This window comes from Colossoma macropomum, unplaced genomic scaffold (assembly GCF_904425465.1).
Source record: "Colossoma macropomum unplaced genomic scaffold, Colossoma_macropomum, whole genome shotgun sequence".
Classification (NCBI taxonomy): Eukaryota; Metazoa; Chordata; class Actinopteri; order Characiformes; family Serrasalmidae; genus Colossoma; species Colossoma macropomum.
Genome location: NW_023495014.1, coordinates 839,170 through 862,500, shown reverse-complemented (window position 1 = coordinate 862,500; position 23,331 = coordinate 839,170). Strand labels below are relative to the sequence as shown.

The following is a 23,331-nucleotide window of genomic DNA, read 5'->3' as shown; positions in this document are numbered from 1 at the left end:
ACTGATTAAAATGTCTTGAGCTTTTTTTATTCTTACAGAATATTTGAATATTCCAGACAATAAAGATGAAAATACTGAACAGTTGCAGCTTTAGATAACAGTATGTCATACAGTGCTAGAAAACAGTCTGAGATTCCACACAGACTAAAGCAAGGGAGTGATCGGCGCTCTTATAGTGAACAAGCAATTATGTCATCTGGAATGTATAATGAATCAGTCATTCAGAAATTGAAGCAGTGGACCACCAATAGGAACTAGAACACAGCTATGTTACCTAGACACCTGCAGCATAACAGTGAACCTCCTTCAGATGGACATTACCTCTTCTGGTCTGCCCAGTGCTGGAGTTCCCGTGAGCAGGATTGCATGTTTCGCGTTCTGGATGACCGGCACCAGGATCTTGGTGCGTGCTGCATTACGGGACTTCAGGTAGTGTGACTCGTCCACAATGACTACGCCAAAACGCTGCTTGTTCAGGGCTTCCAATAGTGGCTTTGCGTCAGTGGTGAGCAGTCCATAGCCCAACACTGTCACTTTGCTCTGGCTGATCCCCCTAAAACGACACAGAAAGGAAACGTAAATATACTTCAATAACCCTGCCCCCTCAAATTCCAAAATAAGGTCATTGTAGTAATCATGGTATTGTTAGCTAGTTTGGGTAAGAAAGCAAAAAATAAATACATAAAGTAAAGTACACCAACTGGAGGAGAAAATGTTATATATTTTGATTTCAATATTTTGATTTCTAGCCATCTATGTCTAAATAATTCTTTTCACAAGATTTTGACTTTGTATCTTGACTTGGACAGACAAATGAAGAAGGTTTTCATATGTATGTTATAAATAATTAATGTGCAAATGTGCAGATTTTTGTATTTTGTTGACATCAGTATCAACAATAGAAGTGAGTCGAGCTGAAGTCCCCTCTCATTAATGCTTTTCATAAGCTTGCAGCCCTGCGGCCTTGCAAAGTCAGCATGACGACATTGAGCACTTCAATGAATAGCACAAAATGTACGTCTGGTGTCTGTAAGACCAGAGTTCATGGGTCCAGAGTCTTAAGACTTGGACTGGGTAAAAAGAGGAATACTTGCCTTGACTGACTGATTAGAAAAGTGGTGCACATTTTTAACTATTCCTTTAAAATTCATTGATACGCATAAACTCCCACACGCATAACCACTTTGAAAAATAACACAAATGACTTTCAAAAAACTTTACTACACTTTACATTCAGCACAGCCAGTTCACTAAATAACCTTTTCAACCAAAGTACCGCTATGTCTCAGCTCCATCGGCTCCTATGACAATTCTCATAACACTGGTCATTTTTTAAAAGCGGTGTTTGCACTGAGTTTGTCCTGTAGGCCATCAGAGTTAAAACATCGCACGCGGCGCTACGAGGCCATCGGGAAGTTGTTGCCATGGCAGCGAGGCGCGGGTCAGTTCGACCCTGGGCTGAGATCCTCGGGATGAGCAGACCAATTTGTGAAGCTCTTTTTAGAAGCATCGATAACGGGCAAAAAGACAACGTGACCCCATGCCTGCATGCCTCGCCTCGCCTTGCCCATCCAGCCGTCACCCAGGCAGAAGAGCCCGGGCTTTTGCCGAACGCAGCACAGCACTCCCGCTGAATGTCAGCTCCCTTAAATGTTTTAAAAGGCTTTTTAGTTTCTGTGTAATGCTTCTGGTGGGAAGGTTCCGTGCCACTGGGCAGCAGCATGAATTTTGCTGGCTGACCTCAGCAGCCCAGGAAGATTTCAGATCCTCACTCTCCCACTCTCCGACAGATTAGTTTGGGTTGCTGTAGAACAACTTGCAGTACCTATTAGTCATAACAGGCCCCGGTCTCCACACAAAGCCACAGCTCAAACTGAACGGCATTAAAAAAAGGACAGAACAGATCTTCTTGAAAATATGAGAGGCATCACCAGTCATACTGCAACGGCTAAGCTCAAACTGGGCAATATAAGAAAGCTGCCTTTCAGCAACAGCCAAAGTGACCTCAGATGAACTTGTTTCAATTCGCCATGTTTAAAATGACACACCATAACAGGCCACCTATGATGACAACTAAATCGCTGTGCCTGTTTTGCCCAGTGTGAAGAGCAGAATTCCTGATCTTTTCAATTCAGCTTTACTATTAGACAATGCATCTTGTGGCCACCTATTACCATCATGCAAACCACATGCCCAATTAATCACACTCGCCTGAAACAAAATAGTTAAAATCCTAGGGATTATGGTGTAAATGAGTAAAAACGGCTGTGCGAAATGCAAATTGTGTTATATTTAATATCCACCAAGGTTTGAATGAAAAAAACAAGACAAATATAGAAAAATATGGCTTATAAAATGCTTATAAGATCTATCTGAGAACTGCCTGGGCATAGCCATTATATTCTGATGAGAATGCGTGCTTGACACCCCTCAGTCTACAGCTCCCAGCCTGCTACGCCACTGAACCAGAACTACACACAACAGCGCTAGCAGTGAAACGAGCTTTGCATACAGGTGATGTTGCAGACTACCCTCACTGTGTCCACTCATTAAAACATTATCCAGGTTTTAAATGGCAACATTTTAAAAAGTTATGATTCTTATTCTATTTACTGCTCAATATACATTCGGCTAATTTTGGTTTTTTGAAGCTGTGCGGTCAGGACAACCTACATCAGCCTTGTGATCGGTGAGGACACTACTTCTGTACGCACTACCCATTTTTATATATAACAGTATGTAAAAGTATACTGCACAGCTAAAAACAGGCATAGCAGCCATCTTGAGGCCTGAAGTTTGCCCTAAGTGTTTTCTTAAAAATAGGTTACCTTTGCTCTTGTGAGCACACAATATATGGCTGATGTATTTGCCAAATTTCTCCTCTCTTGATGTAAACCATAGATTTGTGTACAAAATTACACTACTATTTCTTTAAGGAGTAAAAAAAAAATGAAAAGCGTACGTAATGTCAGCTTTGCTCTCAACCAGGTTGATGTCCTCAGGCATGAGCTCAGGCACCCAGCGCTCTAGCTCCTCAATCCAGGGGTACTTCAGCGAGGATGGCACCACGATGAGTAGAGGCCATTCCTGTCTGTAAAGGTACGCCACCGAGATGGCCTGCACAGTCTTCCCCAAGCCCATCTACAGCAGAGCCCAGAAACACCGTCCAGTACACACAAGACTGAACAAAACTGGATCACTATGTCTATGCAGGTTTCATTTCAAATCAGATCTTGTTCATTTCGATGGTCACCATTAATCTGGGTTGAAATCAGTTCCAACAACACAAAATCAATTCAGAAACAATTAAAGTCAGCTTAAAGGGTGAATTAAGTTTGTAAATTATTTGTAAAATCTGCTAAATTGTGTTTAGCTTTAGCTCATCAGTTGAACTGACTGGCTTGAAACTGAACTGAGAAAAATTAAATGGAACCGATTGTTTACAAAATCATGACTGACGCGCCTCTCAGCCAATCACAACTGTCCTAGTGCTACTTCCTCTGTCAGGCAAAGGTCCAAGTCTGACAAAACTCACGATAGAATAATAATGAATCAGTCAGAAGTATTAGACTAAGAGATGGGGGGGGAGGGGTTGCAATTTTTGGCCAGAATTGAAACTAAAAGTCACATTCAGCACAATAGAACACAACAGAATTTTTACAGTATGTACCACAAAATCAACACACAATGGAGAATGGTTGGTCATCCAGATGGCATTAGCATGCTACTGGGGACCAGCCCTTCTGCTTCTGTGGTTTTGCTGTATTTTGTGTAATGAGCAGGATATTGAGTTTTCAATTAGTATAAAGCCTGTAATGGAGAAGATCTTGGGTGTTGTATCTCTTGATACTTGACACAAACAGAGATTCTAAATATTAAACCTCCAATATCACATACTCTGCTGCTGAAACTGTTCAAATGCATTCACACTGACCAAGTCTTATTTATAAAGTCTTATACATAAAGTCTTTATTAAGTCTATATTAACAGTATCATTTTTGACCATTTTCAGTGGTCGGAATTTTGGTATATCCCTAATTTTGGAGCAAAATATGTGGAAGACCACACTCACAGCTCAGTGTCAAAACTATTAACAGACTCGCTAAGGTAATCAAAACTTCATTTGGTTTACTACATCCTCTACCACTAATTTTACCATGATGTCTAATGATAAATAACTTCATAGAATGTTAATTTTTTTTTTCTCCTTTTGATTATTAACCCTACTGCTTTAACATCGAGGGACTGAAAGAGTTCTCTGGTTTGATTAATGTAAACATGGTTTCCAGAATTTTTGATTTAAATTGTAGTACATTTATATTCTGTCAATTCTAAAACAGATGTGCCTGCATCTTTAAAGCCACGTTTCTTTAAATTAAAAAAGCCAAATTTCAAATGTCCTCATCAGCATGTTTCTACATTTTCCTTTGCTTTACTGAACATTTTAGCCTCTTAGCAAAAGTGCTACAGATGCTACCAGGTGGCCTGAGCTTACAGTTTGATAATATAGAAACAGAGGGAGCCGGCAGTCTGAATTTTGCAAACAGTCAATTGACCCCAAACCTAATGTTAATACAAACCTTAAGCATCTCCTTGTGGGCAACAGAGATTTCTAAGAATGTCAGAGAGAATGGAACAGAAAACTCTTTGGAGTTTCGAAGTGATGTCAAAAATAAAAAATCACTTTTGGTTCACTCCAGAGAACCCTCTGAGTCACCTTTATTTTTAAGAGTGCAATTTACACCCTGCTCCGCCTCATTACATGAATCAAATGGAAAAAAAACAATGTGAGAATGTGCTTACCTCATCGGCAATCAAACACCTGCAGGATAGAAATGAGAAACAGGGAATAAATTAATATAGAAGAATTCTTTGCTTTTTTTTCAGTCCAATTTGGGAGTTCAATTAGAGCAACAAATCCCGACTCCAGAGGTGATCAAAAGCAATGGTCATCCCTTAAGCATTGTCCCAAATAATTACCCTGCAAATTACGTTTTTAATTTCTCCCCAGAATCGATGTCTGGGGAGGCAGGCTGAGTTTATTGATCCGGTCGTTATTGTGGAACCGGAGCTTCCCGTCTAGTGCGCCTTGCTCAATATCATTTCACACACACCTGAACTTGCCAGCCAATTTAGCCGGAACAGCCGCAGCTGAAAAACACAGGGGCAATCTCAGAGCTGGCTGATCAGGGAGCCGCCCAGCGCTGGCCTAGAGCAAGGAGACTTGAAAGCGGCTGCACACACTGACCCATGAAGACAATTAACACTAATGCTATTGAATGGACAGGCTCTGAACAATCAAAGCACTAATTAATTCATAGGTAAAAATTCCTAGCACTCCCAACTGTGCACGCCACATGAAGAAGACATACACAAAGTGGCAGGACACACTGATGAAGGAATACTCAGATATGCATGCAACAGCACATAGTTTTGTGCTGCTGCATGATGTGTTGAAAGTTCAGTGATTTTTCAGTACTATAATGTAGTAAACAATTCAGTACCCTATTCTGCATATCCAGTTCTTTACTACGTAGACACTGTATTCTGCCTATAAGCGAACCAAACAAACCTTGGGAGCCACAGCATTTTATATCCAATTTTACATCTTGGCTGTAAATATGTCTCAGTATGTGCTGATGTGCTATTATAGGCTAAAAATATATAATAAACGAAAACACAGACTTACTTGCTCTGCTTTAAAGTTTAGCACAACTATAGCCACTTGTGGAATTGTTTTTGTAAAATGTCTCTCAACGTTTGATTTTTACAAGGCTGAAGTCACTGCTCATTTGCCAGCTTCTTGCTCGAATTTTCCCGTTTCACCTTAAATGGCGCCTGAGGTGCCAGAATGTAACTGCTGCACCATTTAAGGTGGAACGTGAAAATTCAGCTTCAGGACTTTTTAAGTGTTTGACAGTTTCTCGTTGCAGATTAAACGTATCAGGAAACCAGCCAGCGTGCTTGTAAATGCAAAGAAATCTGTCTCCAAATTATCAATGTCTGCCTTAAACCTCTCTCTTTGCCTTTTCGTTAGCTGCTAGCTAGGCGAGATTGTTTTCTGTGTTGCAGGGTTAATGGTCAGTGTATTTGCAGTTGTAGCCTGCATTAACACCAGCGTTTAAGACCATTTATTGTTAAAACTGTGTTAGAATCGATCAGCAGAGCTTTATTTTACTGCAAAGGAGGATTATTTTATTTTTACCTAAAAATCTAATTTGCCATAGAGCCGCATGTTGCCGACCCCTATATTACACCATGTTTACATTACTAAATTACTTGATTTATTTCAAGGGCCCATATCCAACATGTTTCTTGTATTATAATTTTCAACCCAAGGTCCACTTAAAACATTTGTGTGACCAAAAATAGTCATAATTCATTTTTGCATGACCATTTTCTAACCTCTCTATATACCACAGAATTAAACAGGCTGATGTTATCACTGTAAATGTTCTTTATTCTGATTAGTGGCCCTACATTGTGCATCATTAAAACAAGCAGTCTGTGGAGTTGGCCTGTGCCTGGCGATGGTTACAACGGTAAGAGCCCTCAGTGACCAAAAACAACATTATTTCATTAATTGATTTATGTAATGCAAACCATAGCAAGATACTAGTATTCCCACGAGCATCTCTGAACTTTAAACATACTGTTTGAATTGATATCTTACATTACTACCACATTTATTGTGATGAAATGACAGATGAGATTGTTGTGTGTTGACTGAATGTGCCATGTACTGATAAAGAAGATTTGGCTACTGGGCAGAAACACTCCTTATGACTTAAAAGTGAATGAGGGAGCCAAAAGACTGCAGGCTGAACAGGTGGATATAAGCTAATGATAATTTATAAAGGACTGTTTATGCAGCTTAGTTCATATACATGACCTATGCATGGCCTAGGGAGTGCGCAGTGAGTTTTGAACCTAGAAACAATGTTTACATATTATATATTTCAACCAAGCAAGGGAAATTCAGTACTTCATGATATGACTGCTTTAACATTTGCAGAGTTTTTGAAATAATGATAAAAATATTGAATTTAAATATCAGAGATGTTATTTGCATTTGAATATAATACTTTTCTGTGTTCATTCCATAACACTGGGTGGTCAGACGATGACGAGGTTTTCATTTTGTGCCATAGTATCATTTTGGTATCCACCTGATACTATAATTGATATTGGTACTGTGGTACTGTCACGACACTGCCACTGTGACAACCCTAATACTATCTTGACTCTCCACTTAAATCTATTCTTCCTATATGTCTTTATATCCTTCATTTCTGTATATTCTTTGGTTTTGATAGTTGCACTTTGAAACTAAACAGATCTTTCATAAACAGCAATAATCAATAAGTCGTTCTCCTGACTGTGGATAAGACTGGAAAGAGAGAGGGCGTCAGCGCCGACAGAATCATTTCATTTTACTTTTTCAAAGTAAATGTCACTTTACTTTTGTTCACACTGTGAGGAAACTAATAAGGAAGATATATTTGTTCTTCTCCTTTAATCTTCATTTTAAAAAAGCAACGCTGCGACTGTGATCGTCCGCCGAGCCTTTGAGGGGAGAGATTTTAATTGCTCCAGCGAGTCAAGCAAGGCTGGGGAATTGCACCAAAACAAACGAACAGGCCCTGTGAGCGGCTAGCATGAATGAGAGCGCGTAGTGGTGAATCACAACAGTTTGTGGCACTGCTCCTTCAACTTTTTAGATGCTACAACCTAATGAGAGAGGAGACATATTGAGAGAGGGATGGAGAAAGTGAAAGAGAGAAAGAGAGAGAGAGAGAGGCGCAGTAAGGGCAAAAGACATGGACACAGAGAGCGCGGCCGGGTGTTAGAGGGGGCGAGTTAGACAGTGTGTCAGAAAGACAGAAATACAGACACTCTTCATCTCCCTTCCTCCTCCTCCTCAGGTGGGAGAACATGATTAATGTTCTATATCTTCAAACTGCTCTTTTTCTAATTGATCCGGCGCTTTGCTCAGGGGTGTGTGTGTGTGTGTGTGTGTGCATGAACATGCAAGTGTGTACAAGTGTACACCCGTGCGTGTGCCATTTCCACGCTCATTAATCACTCTTCTTTAAATAACCTGGCTCGTGCCAGGCACGTTTTCTGCTTCCGGGAGGAGTCGGAGTCTCTTGCGGCTGACAGCAGTTCCTCAAGACCTTTCGCTTCTCCTCACTGTTTTAAATGTTATCTCCAAAAACCATGAGGTTCAAGTGTCAACCGTCCGCCTGACCAGGGGCCCAATCACTTACAGCCCCGCATGAAAAAGAAATAAGTTCAGAGAATTGCTTGGGAATCCATTATCGTAAAATACTCGGTTTGTACTCTGTCCTTTTGCGTCGGTGCTGCTGGAAGAGTGGGTGAAAGGCTGCCAGAACTGAGAACACAGTGAATAGCTGCTCTTCCACTGACAATGGGGATTCACCATAAACCCATTTAAAAACCCTTTTAAGTCCAAGATAATTGAAAGAAAAGTCCAATTTAGTCAATGTGTATCTGAAGTAATTGTGCTTTTTCCAAATGAAACGTGGTGTCTCTGATCTAGCTGATGATAAGCGAGGTGGTGAGAGAGGGAGATGAAACATGATATTAACGTTTAATTTTTTTTTTTCCCCGGTACAAGAGTTTTAGAAGTAGAGATGCACCGATACCAGTTTTTCCCCTTCGATATAGCTACCTGATCCTTTAGTATTGGCCGATACCATATGTGTGTACCACGTGATATTTAAACATTATATTTTTAAGTATTTTATTTTGGTAAAATCTATATTCTGGATCACAAATAAAAAACACACTCAGCTTAGCCAGATGGCATTTACTTGTTGGATTATATTTATTAGATGCTTAAGAAAACCTATTTATGTTTGTTTAATGTATATATTCAATATTCACTATTATATAATTAGTAATAAGAACCATGTTTAACAACTGTAAGTATATGTAAAATATCTTTATTGTGCAAAACAGTTCATAACAGAACTGAACAATATACAGATAAATCTGTGATGCTTACACATCAGCACACAGCAGCTTATCTGGAGCCACAGGCGGTACTAGTGGACACACAGGCCCAGCTAGCAGGCTGCTGTGCTAAAGGCTAAATCGAGACTAAAGGCCATCATGACACAGAGTCCGGTGGGTCCTTATGCTCTCTCGATAAAATGAACTCAGACTGTAAGTGACCACACAGCGACAGACGAGTGATTACTGGAAGAAGCAGCTCTGACGTTCAGATAAGTGGCTCTGTTAGTGTGTTCTTCACACCAAAAACTGCGGTTACAGATTTTGCTGTGAGTATTTTTACTGCTGCTTGTCATCCCACACCACCGTCATGTTGTTAAGTTCTGTCTACTGGCGCATAAGGACGCGTCAGAAATTTCTTAGTGGTGTCAGTCATAGATGTTGGTATCCCCATCACAGATACAGTGTTTAAGAGCCAGGATCGGCACCGATACAGTATCGGTGCAACACTATTTAGAAATTAGTATTAAGTTGTTCAGGGAAGATTACAGGAAAACAAGAATTTTGCCTTTGATATGACGAATAGTGCTTAGTGTGACAAGAGACTAGACCTGCATGACATCTAAAAGCAGGATATTTTCCATAAAAAGATGCAATTATCGGTTATATTGATCAGACAGCGTGTCTCAAAAGTAAGAAAACACCCATATGAAAACAGCAGATGGGGATCCAATTTTAGACACAATCTGTGGGGGAAGGGGGGGGACTCGTTAGGCCATGTCACTAACATGGAACATTTCCTGATTTCTAAAATTGGATCACTGTCCGCCGTTTCATTTTATATGGGTGTTTACTTACTCTTGAGACACCCTGTATAAAAATGAGACATTAAAAAAAATGCAGAATTATATTTTCTAAATTTTTATAATTTAACTCACCGGGACAACTAAGCTATAAGGAAAATACTGCAAATTTTTCCTCAGACAGTAAATCACACTCACAGCAGAGACAGTGAGGGAAACTCACAGCAGAGACAGTGAGGAATTTACTCTACCGAAGCCTAATGGCTTTTTAAAGCCCCATAATAGCCTAATGTTTTAACAGTAAAAGACAATAATAGCATTTGAGTACTTGGTTAACCTTTCGAGGTGCCAGTATACAGCTCACCGTTCAGGTACTCCTTCCTTTTACGCAACGGAAGATGGAGAAAATATAAACCCTAACAATTTAATTCAATCAATTCAAAATGCTGCTTTTGTATTTTAAGACTCTAAAATTTTATAGTTTTGCTCATATTATTGAGAAAGAAATGATATTATCCTTTGCCACTAGGAAACGAGTGCATAAGTGTGAGCACGTTGCCAAGAATGCACTGTTAAGGTCTGAGAATGAATGACTGAGAAAGCAAACTCTATCTGAACGTCCAGAAACAGTGGAAATATATTTCTTTGACAAACTAAAATGTTAGCACTGAGGAGAAAATACCTGACATAAGACAACAAGTCCTCATCAACATTCTTTGTTGTACTAGTTAGCTGTAGTTTTAGCTCACATTCTGGAAGGCAGTTTAATTCTTTAAAAAAGCAATGGGAAATAAGTTTAATATTTTTAAACACGTTTTCAAATGCATTCTGCTCGCTGCCAATTTTTTGTGCTACTGATTTTTTAACCTCTTAACATCAGTGCTGTCCTCTAAAGAGTAAGCCTCCAACTCCAACCCTACATTAATATGTCAATGTTAATTGGTAGTGTTTTTTCTTCATCACAATTAACCAGATATATCTGTTCATTAACTCTTGTGAGAATTCAAACAAACAATTTAGTCAGACTACCTAGAACAAACAGGGTAAAAAGAGTCCAATCTGACTTCAGGCTGACTTTAAGCACGTCTATTTGAGACGACTTAACAGTGGTAAAAGGATAACTATGTTTATTTTTCATGAAACCAATGCTATAATCTCATAATCAGGCCAAGAACATTATTATCTTGTGTCCAAACCCTCATTTAAACAGTGTTAAATGCTTTTGAAGCAGCATTAAAAGCTATCATTTGCTCTTTTGTGTTCCTGCTTTGTTCTAGAAATAGCCCTGATCTCAGATAATCTCTGTATCTTTCACCTTCATTTGCACCAGAATTACAACGCGGTTATAAATGGTCCTATTGAAGCTATGGACTCGTTGTCCTGATCAATACGCATTGACTGGCTCAGCAAGCATGTTGGATATGAAGGCAGATACATTTTGTCACTGTAAGGGGCGGGGGTGGCAAGTGCTGCGGTAGCAGGTTAATGCACTGAGCGTCGTTCAGGGCTCATTAAGCCCTGTAATTTTGTCAGCATGCTGTATGCTAATCTAGATTCCTGCAGCACTTGCTCTAGCTAGTGTGCAGTCTTGCACTTAAACGTGCAATCAGTGGGGTAGATTACCCCAGCTTATATGTACAAGTATACGTATACCAAAAATCACGGTCACCTCACGACCATTTGCAACAATCGTTTATTTACGTAATCTTCTAAGAATATCAAAATCATATCAGGTTTATGGTCCCCTGACCAACCATCTAAATATTAGGATCCAAAAAAAAGTATTAGTTTAACAGTGCTTTACTGACAGACACATTATATGGCCAAAAGTATGTGGACACATGATCATCACACCTATATAAGCTTTATGGACACCCCATTCCAAAACCACTGGTATTAATATGGAGTTGCAGCTATAACAGCCTCCATTTGTCTGGGAAGGCTTTCCACAAGATTTTGGAGTGTGTTTGTGGTAACATCAAACTGCTGCCACAAAGTTGGAAGGACACAATTAACTAAAATGTCTTTGTATACTGTGCTTTACACCATTCAAGATGACGCTTGGCACTGTACTTAGGAATCTTAGGCTTGTGTGCAGCTTCTTGGCCATAGAGACCCATCTGAGGAAGCTCCCAATGCAAAGTACTTGTGCTGATGTTGCTTCCTGAAGTAGGTTGGAACTCTAGGATGGGGTAGGAGAGGTGATTTTTACATGCTGCACACTTCGGCACTGTGAGTTTGCGTGGCCTAGCACTTAATGGCTTAGTTGTTGTTGCTCCATATTCTTCCATTTCACAATAACAGCACTTACAGTTGACCGGGGCAGATACAGCAGGGCAGAAATTTCACAAAAGGTCTTGTGGCAAAGATGCTGTCCTAAAACAGTGCCATGTTTCACTGTGTCACTGAGCTCTTCTACTGCCAATGTTTGTCTATGGAGACTGCATGGCTATGTGCTTAATTTCATACATAGCAATGGGTGTGGCTGAATTACCCGGCCTCAATAATTGAGGGAAGTCCACATACTTCTGGCCATTCGCTGAACAGTGAATTGTCAAATATGACAAAAATGTCAGTTCTCAATTGTCAAGTTTGAAACCACAGAAACTTCAGCCATTTCCCTAAGCTAAAAGATGTATCAGTGGGCCCTACTAAGTATACTGTGGCTTTATCTATCCTGAGCCTACTTATATTAGGGATGCACCAATAAGGGAATTCTATGAGTTAACCTGAATAATGTCAGATATCAGTCAGACAGGTAAATATCTGCTGATGTCAATATATTGATGTTTATAAAATCTAGAAACTGGGGTTACATCTATCTCAATCAGCATTAAGGAAACATTTTTAGCAGTTTGTTTCAATAGATTTACAAATGCAGTAATAAAATGCAGACATTTCAGTGTAGTTGCCCAGTATTCTGATCTTCCAATATTAGTCAGGTCTAAATATCTGTCTGAGGCAGTTATTTTGTAGCAATTAACTACCAATACCAATATAATTCCAGTATCACTGTGCATACTTAATTTGTACTTCCCTTTGCATAGATTAGCTTCATGGTTGAGCGTCCCCATTAGATTCTGGCAACCAAACCCATTTGGTGCAATTTCTACCCATTGTAAACCCTAGTAAAACCTACCATAAGGCCTCGCTGAAACTGAAACTTTTTGAAAGTCAAAACCGCAGCTCTAAGAATAGTCTACACATCCAGCATCTCTGTCCTGCCTGCTCACAGCATGTTCGCTATGAAATTTTGTCCTTTTGTACGTGTGTGTGTGGTTTTGCTGCTACTGTAAAGAAAGCAGTTCTGCTTCAGGGGGTGTTATTGAATTGTGGAGAGGGAGAGAGAGAGAGAGAGGGAGAATCAATATGTCAAAAAAACACAGAGAGGTTATATTCTACTGCGAGAGAAGCATGGAAACAAATCTAATACAACCACAAGCTGCACAATTGCTCAGATCGAAAGAAACGCTTTCAACAAACACACAAGCGCTTACCAACATTAGAAACAGCTAATGGAAAAAGAACATTTGTGAGTTTGACTTCTACTTCGCGTTTCCCCTGTTTCATATGTGCACGGTGGTGGAAGGGCAACTGCTATTTTTGTTCCCTTGGGCGAGGAATTCTTCTCACTGCAATTCTTCTGCTGCAATGCTGCAAGTGAATGAAGGCTATTAGGCTCTTTTTTGTATTACACAAGTGTTCACAATGCTAACTATTATCTAATAGCCATTTTAGCATTTTTGAATGAAGGGCTCCTTAAATCCTTATAGGGTGGATGTTAAAGGGCCTGTAGGGATGGGCAATATAACGATTATGTTATTGTTATTGTGATAAACTGTGTCACAATACATTTTTCCGAGTACATTATGGCAATACTGATAGAAGACTGAACATGTATCATAGAATATAACATACAAAGCCTACAAACAACAATCAGTGTACAGCAAATGCCTAAAATGCATAGTAGAAAGTCGCTGATCGGATGTCAGCCCATTATGTTATGATCTTATTTTGTTTATTTTTACCAATTGTTTCATATTTTCTCATGTTACTTCTTAAATTGTTTATTTCCTAAATGCTGAATTAAAAGTAAAATCTCTGTGTTTTATAGCCTTTTTAAATATGGCCCTACTGATTTGTTGGTGAATTTTGTTTGGTCCAACCAAAATTTGCAGAAGCTAAATATCATAATGCACATTGTATACTGTGAGAATGTTTTCAGTAACTGTCAAAAAAAGAACAGTGTTGGTCATTGTGATGGAGAGATTTTCGTATGTACTTTGAATTTGTGTTGAGCACGACTATGTTGTACGAGGCTGACTTTAAGGTTTTCCTTGTACCATTCAGAATTAGGGTCGATTTTTCATGTGCTACCTTTGCCATGGTCCCAACACTCATAACCAACGTCTCTTTAACTGAGCATTTTGAGACGTGTATTGAATTTAATTACCCCTTCCCTTTATTCATTTCATCATTCCGTCAGTTTTTAGTGGCAATGTAAAGACCCCTGCAGCTATTGCTTTCCGACAGAAATGGGACAGATCTCTGCGAGATATCAGGGTAAACATGAGTCTTAAGTGCGGGGCAGTGGCAACATGAGGGACAGGGCTGTGGACAGCGATAACTGACAAAAATAAATAAATAAATAAAATCTGCCCTGATTTTGATTGGCACATTGTAAAAAAAAATCAGCTTTCAAGACAGACGTGCCCAACAGAGAATCTCTCAATCAAAATGACCAGCATTGTTCTTTATTTGACAGTTAAATAGTAAACTGATGCAAGAGCCTGTAGCTAAAAGCATAAACAGAACAAAGAATTAGGTTTACAGCCCCTTTTAACATCGCTTGAATGATTTGTCGCCTATAGCTGCAGCACCATAATTTAGCAAATGCCAACAGTGTTATGGATCTACGAAGTTTATCAGAGTAGGAGTGCAGATTAACATCTCTCTCCCATGTATTATGACTTTACTGACAGGAACAGATCCTAGATCAGGCATGTAAAACTGGGGACCTTCCAGGCCAAAGTGCTGCAGAGATTAGCGTTCACCCTCATCTAACGCTCTGAATTCAGTTCATAAAGGCTTTGCTGATTAGCTGATGAGCTGAATCAGGTGTGTTTAATAAGGCACTGTGCTGAAGTTTGCAGTGTTTTGGCCCGCAAGGACTGGAGCCTGACACGTGTCCTAGATCAAGCCAAAAGGACAACAGAATAAGGAACTAAGTTTACAGCCCCTTTGACACTGCTTGAATCATTTTTTTAATAATATGTTGTCCAAATTCCTACTTGTATCAGCCACATTACCATTTAAATCTATATCCCACACAGATTCAAAGTCCAAATTCTTCTAGGGTGTTAAGGCAAAGGTGACCCTAACCCTGCTAATTGTTTAGATTTGAAGTGTGCATTATCTGCTGTATTATCTACAAAAACATAAATATTGGGATAGGGGCATAGACAGATATTCAATATCAAATGACTCGGAAAGGGATTTGGAGCCCTATGATTTCTGTAAAGCTGTTTTTGGTCCATGTGTATTGTAAAAAGCAAAAACTTCAGACATCATCAAGATAACTTTAAAAAGCTGTGTTTATAAGACTCACCTCACTGATTTTAAAGCCCTTACACTGCATCTTCAAGCAAGCGCAAACGTGTCCCATTAACACGTTTAAACCAGAGTTTGCTTGAAATGGAGCAATTATTAGCTCGTATAAATGTCATGATGCAAAAAACCCTGAAACAGAGATTAATTTCTGAGCCTGCTAATTTCACTCTCAACACCTAAACTGTCTGAAATGCTCATTCACAATTAACGGGACACTGAATTCATGTTGCAAAAAGTGACAGGCATATCTGCGAGGCAAACAACAACTAACTGTCTTCATTTCAACAGCATAAATAGAGTTGCTAGCAATAACATTATTCATAGCAGATACTGTAAGAGTTCATTAATGTGATCAGCCTAATTCATCACTCATTATGTTTGGGGAATATGTGGCTCTGATTTGACACAAACCTACATTACAGCACAGTATCCCTTCTCCATAGGATTAATATGTAAACTGTGGGTAAAGAATACATTAATTTCAGCCACTGACAGACATAAAAAAGAATGTATTAGAATTAATCACAAAACATATGCATGGGGAAGAAACTTGGAGCTAAAAACTTAAACGATCTATCTTGCACTGCACTGAATTATAGTGCTGTACGAAAATAGTCTCATTGTAAAGTCTGAGGGAAAATTTGAGTCAAATGCGTTGTGTGAGCTGTACCTAACAGGGTAAGGGCAGTCACAAAAACATCCAAGTCCTTGACTAGAAGGTGTTGCAGCTTCTGTTGAATCAGGTATTGAAAGGTTTGATCAATGTTCAATCAATAGTACAAAGTGGTAAGCAATTCAATACTTAAACATCCAGTACAATAAATTCTTTATTTAAATAGGTTAACACTACAGTGTTTTCTGCCTGTGTGAATCAGACTGCTGACTCAGATGGAGACTAGGGCCATGTGCTGCTCAAAGTTTTTGATAGCAAAACCAATACTTTGATATAGATTCCTGAATGATCCTTCTTTTGAATTACAAACCTATAGTGGGTGTGAGAAATGAGTGTGAGGCACTAGAATGGTTATATGAACTAACCACAACACATCAATTAACATGATAATAATAAGGTAGTGTGCGCATTTTATAGGCTTCGAATGCTGTTTCCAAATAAATACTAAATTCTTCCATTTTTGTACGTCTGACAGAACAAATAAGCTCCCATTTTAATCAGTGTTTCAGTCCATACCAGCTGCGCTAGACGTGTGTCTTAAGCCCATCAAAATGCAAGCCTATTTTTTTCCGCTTGCGCACAAGTGAAGTGTTAACTCCATAGAGAGCCAGTCCAATCACACACTCCCACTTCCTACAGTGTTCTAAACTATAGTTATAATAATAGTTTACTTAAATGTGATGATCTTGTTGGTGTCACAGTTTCACAGCAGCTCCTGCACTGTATTGTGAGACCACCGAACTGCTGTTTGCGCTGTCAAGTCTAAAACCTGCTGTAAAACTGTTTAATTAGAAAATAATTAGCCAGCACTAGCAGAGACTAAAACACTCAGATGAAGAGTAACCTTTTTTATTTGTTTTAAACACAGTGATGAATGTGAGTCTGTATGGTATGCACTTGTCTCACTGTTAGTTTTCCTTTCAGAATATGTTCGAGGCCTTGTTTAAATTACTTAGTGACTAATTAGATTCATTTGAAGAGGTGTTAATCAGAGATGTCTCAGACAATGTTTTTTTACATTTTTTGTATCATTTAGGCATCCAGCTTTGTGATCCTTCACTTACTGGCATTGATATCATGGCATTGTGGCGGCACTAGCTGCAGTGTAGTCTTCAAACTGTTCTCAGTAAAGAAAGTGGTATAAATCCTCTTTATCAGTATTAGAGAGCCGCTGGTCCTCGGGGAGACTGGCGTAAGATGCACCGGAGCCCGGCTCTCTCACTGCAGCTCTAATTAACTGCCTGACCTCGGCCCCAGCGAACACAGCTTCCCGTGTCCTGCTATTGATCTGGCCCCCTCATCACTGGATCTCTTGACTGGCTTCTCTGACCCGCCGCCACCGGGGCTCAGATCGACCAGGAGCTGGAGTAAATTACAACGTCTGCTCTCTCTTAATCACTCACTGGCGTTAGCTGGCTGAAGAATCTCTTTCCTTTCCCTTAAATACATTTCGGATGGAGACGACAGGTTTTAAACAGCAAGAGAGGCTCACAGAGAAAGGCCTCAATATAACCTAGACGGGGATAAGAACATGTAGTTGTAGCATAATGTGAGTTAGTTCTTTTTTAGGTATAATCTATAATATGTAATTATAGTATAATCAAAAAATACGTACATCATTTATGTGCACATCGTTCACTGACCATTCCATAGGCAACTGAACAAAGTAGCAACTGGAGCACCTACAATTTCATTTTGGGGACATCATATATATGATTTTTGTTTCTAACTTTTTATTTGAGCAAATTATTGATTATCATCTTTCTTACGCCAGTCCATCAAGTTCGATAGCCTTGCTAGTTAAAGTCAACGTGTCAGAATGCATTTTTCTTCCTTAACGTGACATATTTCTGAGCGAAACAGGATACTTGGATGAGAAAAGTCACAGGTGGGACATGACTTTATTCGTCAGACTCTGATGGCTATCAGCATCTGTCCGTTTAGCAGAATAGCCAAAGGGAAAAAAAAAATAAATAAATAAAGAGGTTGTCAAAACTTAAGTCCTTTCTGAACCATGATTATTATTTGGTAAGAATGAGAGCCTTTTAGCAGCCACACTGCTTTAGCTTTTCTTAAACCTTCACAACAAAACTAAGAAAAAAAACTTCAGGAAAAATAAAGGTCAGGTTATCATTAAAATAAATTGGTGTAACTACCTGATGTGTGTGAGGAAAAAGTGGACAGTGTGTCAAGTTGCTGCTTCATCAGACAACCTGCCTTTCGGCCTTACAGCCTCCCAGCGTGGCAGGAAATACGGACAGATATTTGAACCATCTCACTCATAAACTAACTGAAAAAACACAGGATTATTTATTTTACACCCAGTACGAAAACCAAGAGTGAAAGTGAGAGAATAAAGTGACACAAACAAAGGAGGTTGTGCGCTGACATACATTTATGTACAGCCGGAAACAGAGGTGATGACAGGTGTTCTCATTTGATGATAGGTGCAGGTGGTGGGAAGAGAAGAGAAAACATGCTAAGATATTATTGGTTAGTATCATTTTTTTTCTCTGCTGCTGGAACACACTATTGCAAACAGGTGGCATTTAGAGGGGGGCAAAACTCAATACACTTGGATCAAAGATTATGTCAAGATAAGAATTTTGTCTTTTGAACAATACGACACAACTGATTGGGTTTAATATGACTAAAAACATTAACTTAAAGGGACAAAATGACCATTTTGATTTTAGGTTGACTTTAAAGTGCCCTAGCTAACATTCACTAGTTCTTACTAGGATTTTGCAATACTTAGGCATGATTATTCACACATTACTGTCCTGCCATTTCTGGAAAACATGAACATGACTCCTTCATGTTGAAAAGGCAGTAGGATAAGATTTAAATTTAAACAAGATGGTGATATGAAACTATTCATTTGTTAATAATAAAGACTATCTAGTTATATTTTTGTGGATTTCCACAGCATCCACTGACCTTCTGTCCCAGGAGAGGGCCAATTTGGACATACTCATGGTGAAACAGCATCAGAATAAGATGATGATAAGGACACTACAAGTAATTGTACTATAAAGAAAAGTTAGCTGTTTTAATGTACTCACAGTGATCACTTATCTATGTATAGAGAGGGCAAAGTTGACCCCTATAGCTAAAGTGCAGCAGAATAAGGCCTGAGGTTAATCAAGATGAGAACATGACCGTGTAAGTGCATTTTAATAAAAGTTAATGTATTTACAGTGTTTGCTGACTTTGTGTGTTTGGAAAGGGCTACTTTAACCCCATCATCCCATTAAACACATGAGAGAGTAAGATCTGAACTTACAGGAGAATTCAAAATTTCTACAATTTAATGTCCAAGTCATTCAGAATGGTTTGTTGTGAAATGCCCCATTCTAGGTAAACTTAACAGTCAAAATTGTTTACAGTGGTGGTGACAGAAACCAGATGTCTGAAGACTTGAACGCTTCTAAAGGCTCCCTCACATAAAGTTAGCACATGAAGTAGGTCCGAATACACTGTCTGATATCTGACACATTGTTTTGTGTTAAGGTTTTGGCTTTAAACATAATTTAAAGCCCAACCTCAGTGGAGAGGTACATGCAGGCCATTGTAAAGCAAAACAGTCCCCAAAGAATACTTAGTTTTTCAGAACTACCACTATTTTACTATTAGCCAGATTACATAATATAAAACTCAGAAGCTGTGTGTAGGTTTACTGGTAGTTTTGGATAGTAAACAAAATATCTCCATTTGTGTTGACAAATCCTACTTCCCATCACCACCACTGTAAAGAATCAATCTCTATACACTGTTAAATATGGTTCTTCAAAGTTCTATAGTAAAGGGAATGACTATTTAGAACCATTTCATGGCCAAATGGTACTTTACATGGTGGAATAGTTCTTCAGATTGATGGAGAATGTGTTGTATATGGTCCTATACAGAACCTTCCTGAATAGCACCAAAAACCATACGCAAATAGGTTCTATATAGTTCCAAAAACATGCAGAGAAGCATTTAAGCATGAAATGATTTCACATAGAACTCATGGTTCTAAACAGAACCACTCCCTTTACTAAAGAACCCTTGAAGAACCTTCTTTTTTAAGTGAGTACAACAGACCATTTCACATCAAACCACTCTGAATGCCTTCGTTTACAGCTCAGTGACTGAACTATGCATCAATTTTGAAAAACAGGTGGAACTCCCCTTTGAATGGTAACGTTAACGTGTAACTGTAACGTTAATGAAATTCACTACGATTTGTTAATGATTTTGACAGCGTTCACTGACCTTCCATGTCTGGAGAGGGCGAATTTAACCCCCTCCCGCTGAAACGCCAGCAGTCTCTTCTGCAACTTCTCTGGTAAAAGAAGCAGGTCCTCATCCTTGCCTTGGAAGGATTCTGCCGAGAGCTTGTGCTGACTTTTTATCATTCTCTCGCCCTTTTTACAGTTTCAACTAAAAATAAAAATAGAAAACTAAAAACACAGAAGCGTGAGGCTGAAAACGAACGCAGAGGACACGGAATAGCAACGGCACAACATTTTGACAAGAGACGCTAGCTGGCTAACAAACTTCCCAGACGAAAGAGGCTCAGTTTCTACCGTTTAAAAGCGCTTGTAGCTATTCACGTTATATACACGCAACTGAAGTGTTATTTCGAAATTAAAACCTATAATGGACGTTTCGTAACCCGTTAGCACTGCAGCTAATCGCACACGTTGTTTACATCAAAACTGCGCGCGTGCTGCACCATTTGACATTTCGCGGCAGTGTGGAAAAGTTCACTAGCGCTTTGCGTCATATCCGCGCGACAAACCAGAGCGCGCCGTGAAAGTGCTCTATTAAAACCCCTCTATTGTCTGCAGTTCGGTGCCGCTGGTTAATGCGGTCAGTCGTTTTTTGCGGAGAGGTCGGTAAATACAAGCCACATCCGGGCTGCTATGGTGCAGTAAAACCCGTGGAAGACACTGGAAAAAAATATATAGCCATTTATCAAGGTGTAATAATGAGAACGTTTCTGATAATTATGACTTAATATCTCCTAATTGACAAAGCATCATATAATCATGGCTTGCTTTCTCATAATTATGACTTACTATGCCATAATTATGACTTAGTATCTCATAATAATGAGATTTAATCTCATAATTATGACTTAGTATCTTTGAATTGTGACTAGCATCTCATAATTATGACTTCATTTCTCATGATTATGACTTAGTAACTCAAAGTTATGACTTACTTTCTCATAATTGTGACTAGCATCTCATAAGTATGACTTAGCATCTCATGACTGTTTCATAATTATGACTTACCTTCTCATACTTATGACTTACTTTCTCAGAATTATGACCAAGTATCTCATATTTGATTTGCTTTCTCATAATTATAACATAGCGTCTTGTACTTATGATTTACCTTCTCATGATTATGACTTAGTAACTCATAGTTATGGCTTACTTTCTCAGAATTATGACTTACCTTCTCATAATTATGACTTAATATCTCTTACTTATGACTTACTTTCTCATAATTATGACTAAGCATCTCATATTTATGATTTACTTTCTCATACTTATAACTTAGCATCTTGTACTTATGACTTACCTTCTCATATTTATGACTTAGTAACTCATAGGTATGACTTACTTCCTCATAATTGTGACTAGCATCTCATAATTATGACTTGCTTTCTCATAATTATGACTTAGCATCTCATGACTTTTTCATAATTATGACTTAGCATTTCATAATTATGACTTACTTTCTCATAACTCTGATTTAGCTTCTCAGAATTATGACCTAGCATCTCATGATTATGGGAAAAATTTTCTCATCAATATGAGACTCTAAGTCATTATTATGACAGACTATATGGTCTTTTTTGTTTCTTATGCGACCGAAATTGACTCCATTAAAATCCTTTTTATTGTAGGAGTATTTTCATGCATCAGTAACGCTGAGATTTTTCAAAACACAGCCACTTTTGCCTGTATTTTTACAATCGTGCAGAGCAGAGGAGAAACGTTTCTAAATTCACAGCGGGTTTTGTCAGCAGTCAGTGCCCTGTAACATCTGGCATTTTATTATTCTAGGGTATTTAGTGTGGAGAATAAAACCATCCATCTCCATTAAATTCATGTTTAAAAAAAACCCCACACAACTCTCCCTGATGCGACCATCAATAATGGGACAAAGGTTCTGCAGTTTTACCCTATTAGTTAAATTAAAGCAAGATTTTGAAGTTTAAGATGTTAACAATAGACCTCATTCTCCAACTGTTCTTAAGAAGAAATTTCTTTTTAAAACCCACTCAAGCAGTTTTCACTAAGATTCTGACATTCAACAGTCTTTTCTACTTTGGGATTTGTTCTAAGGTAAGAACAGAATCTACACACACAAAGGTGCGAACAATTCTCCAGTTTAAGAACACATCATGAGGCTGATGTACACTTTTTCTTAGGACATTTCTCAAGAACAAACTTAAGAAAAAAACTAAGGAAGACATTGGTGAATGAAAAGTATTACACATTAAAATATTCCAGCTGATGGAAAACTTCCATCTGAGACCAGTGTTTATTCTAGCATCTTACTTACCTGCCATATTACCCCACTTATCTCCCTCATTGATCCCTTTCTTTGCCACTATACACCCTTTAACTGCTGCTGCACTCAGCACTTTAACTTTAGACCCATACTTTGCACAATGTAAAGGTTACAGGTATGACTGTGTGTATGTGTGTATGAGTGAGTGATGGTAGGAATGCATGTTTTATTTTATTTTTTTGCATTGTATTTTATTGTATTTTATTCTGCTTTATTTTATATTTATTTTATTTTATTTTATTCACTACATGTACATGTTTGTCAGATACTTGTGCACTGTGAGCTCCTGTAACCAAAACCAAATTCCTTGTATGTGTAAGCATACCTGGCCAATAAAGCTTGATTCTGATTCTGATAAGGCCCAGTCTTGTACTTTAGTAGTACCATCAATACGAACATCACAATTAGATTGACAAGTCAGAAGGAACAGTCAGAATTAAACACAGCACAATGAAGTTACAACAGCTTTAGCACTTTCTTTATCAATGAATTTAACGCCCATAATTAAATGAAATGTAGATGTAGATGTAAACAAAATCATTCAGGTGGTTTGGTGTGAAATGTTCCACTCTAGAGAAACTTGCTGAGTCAGAATTCTTGACAGTGGTAGCGATAGGAACCAGACATCTGAAGAGTTTAATGCCTTCAAAACCTCCCTCACAGAAGCTTATTACATGAAATGGTTATGAA

At 38.6% G+C, this 23,331-nt stretch overlaps 1 protein-coding gene across 1 annotated transcript in view; it reads right to left on the bottom strand.

Annotated features, from left to right (window-relative positions):
• The window catches only part of zranb3 (zinc finger, RAN-binding domain containing 3), a 94,463-nt gene extending 73,670 nt beyond the window's left edge, over nt 1-20,793 (bottom strand). The window contains exons 1-4 of the mRNA XM_036561103.1: nt 20,323-20,793; nt 4,804-4,822; nt 2,963-3,141; nt 322-553 (exon numbers count right to left, since the gene is read on the bottom strand). Of these exons, the coding sequence (XP_036416996.1) occupies nt 322-553; nt 2,963-3,141; nt 4,804-4,822; nt 20,323-20,465 (573 nt within the window). The 5' untranslated portion in view covers nt 20,466-20,793. The remainder of the gene's footprint in view (nt 1-321; nt 554-2,962; nt 3,142-4,803; nt 4,823-20,322) is intronic.
• Nucleotides 20,794-23,331: the final 2,538 nt, after the last annotated feature.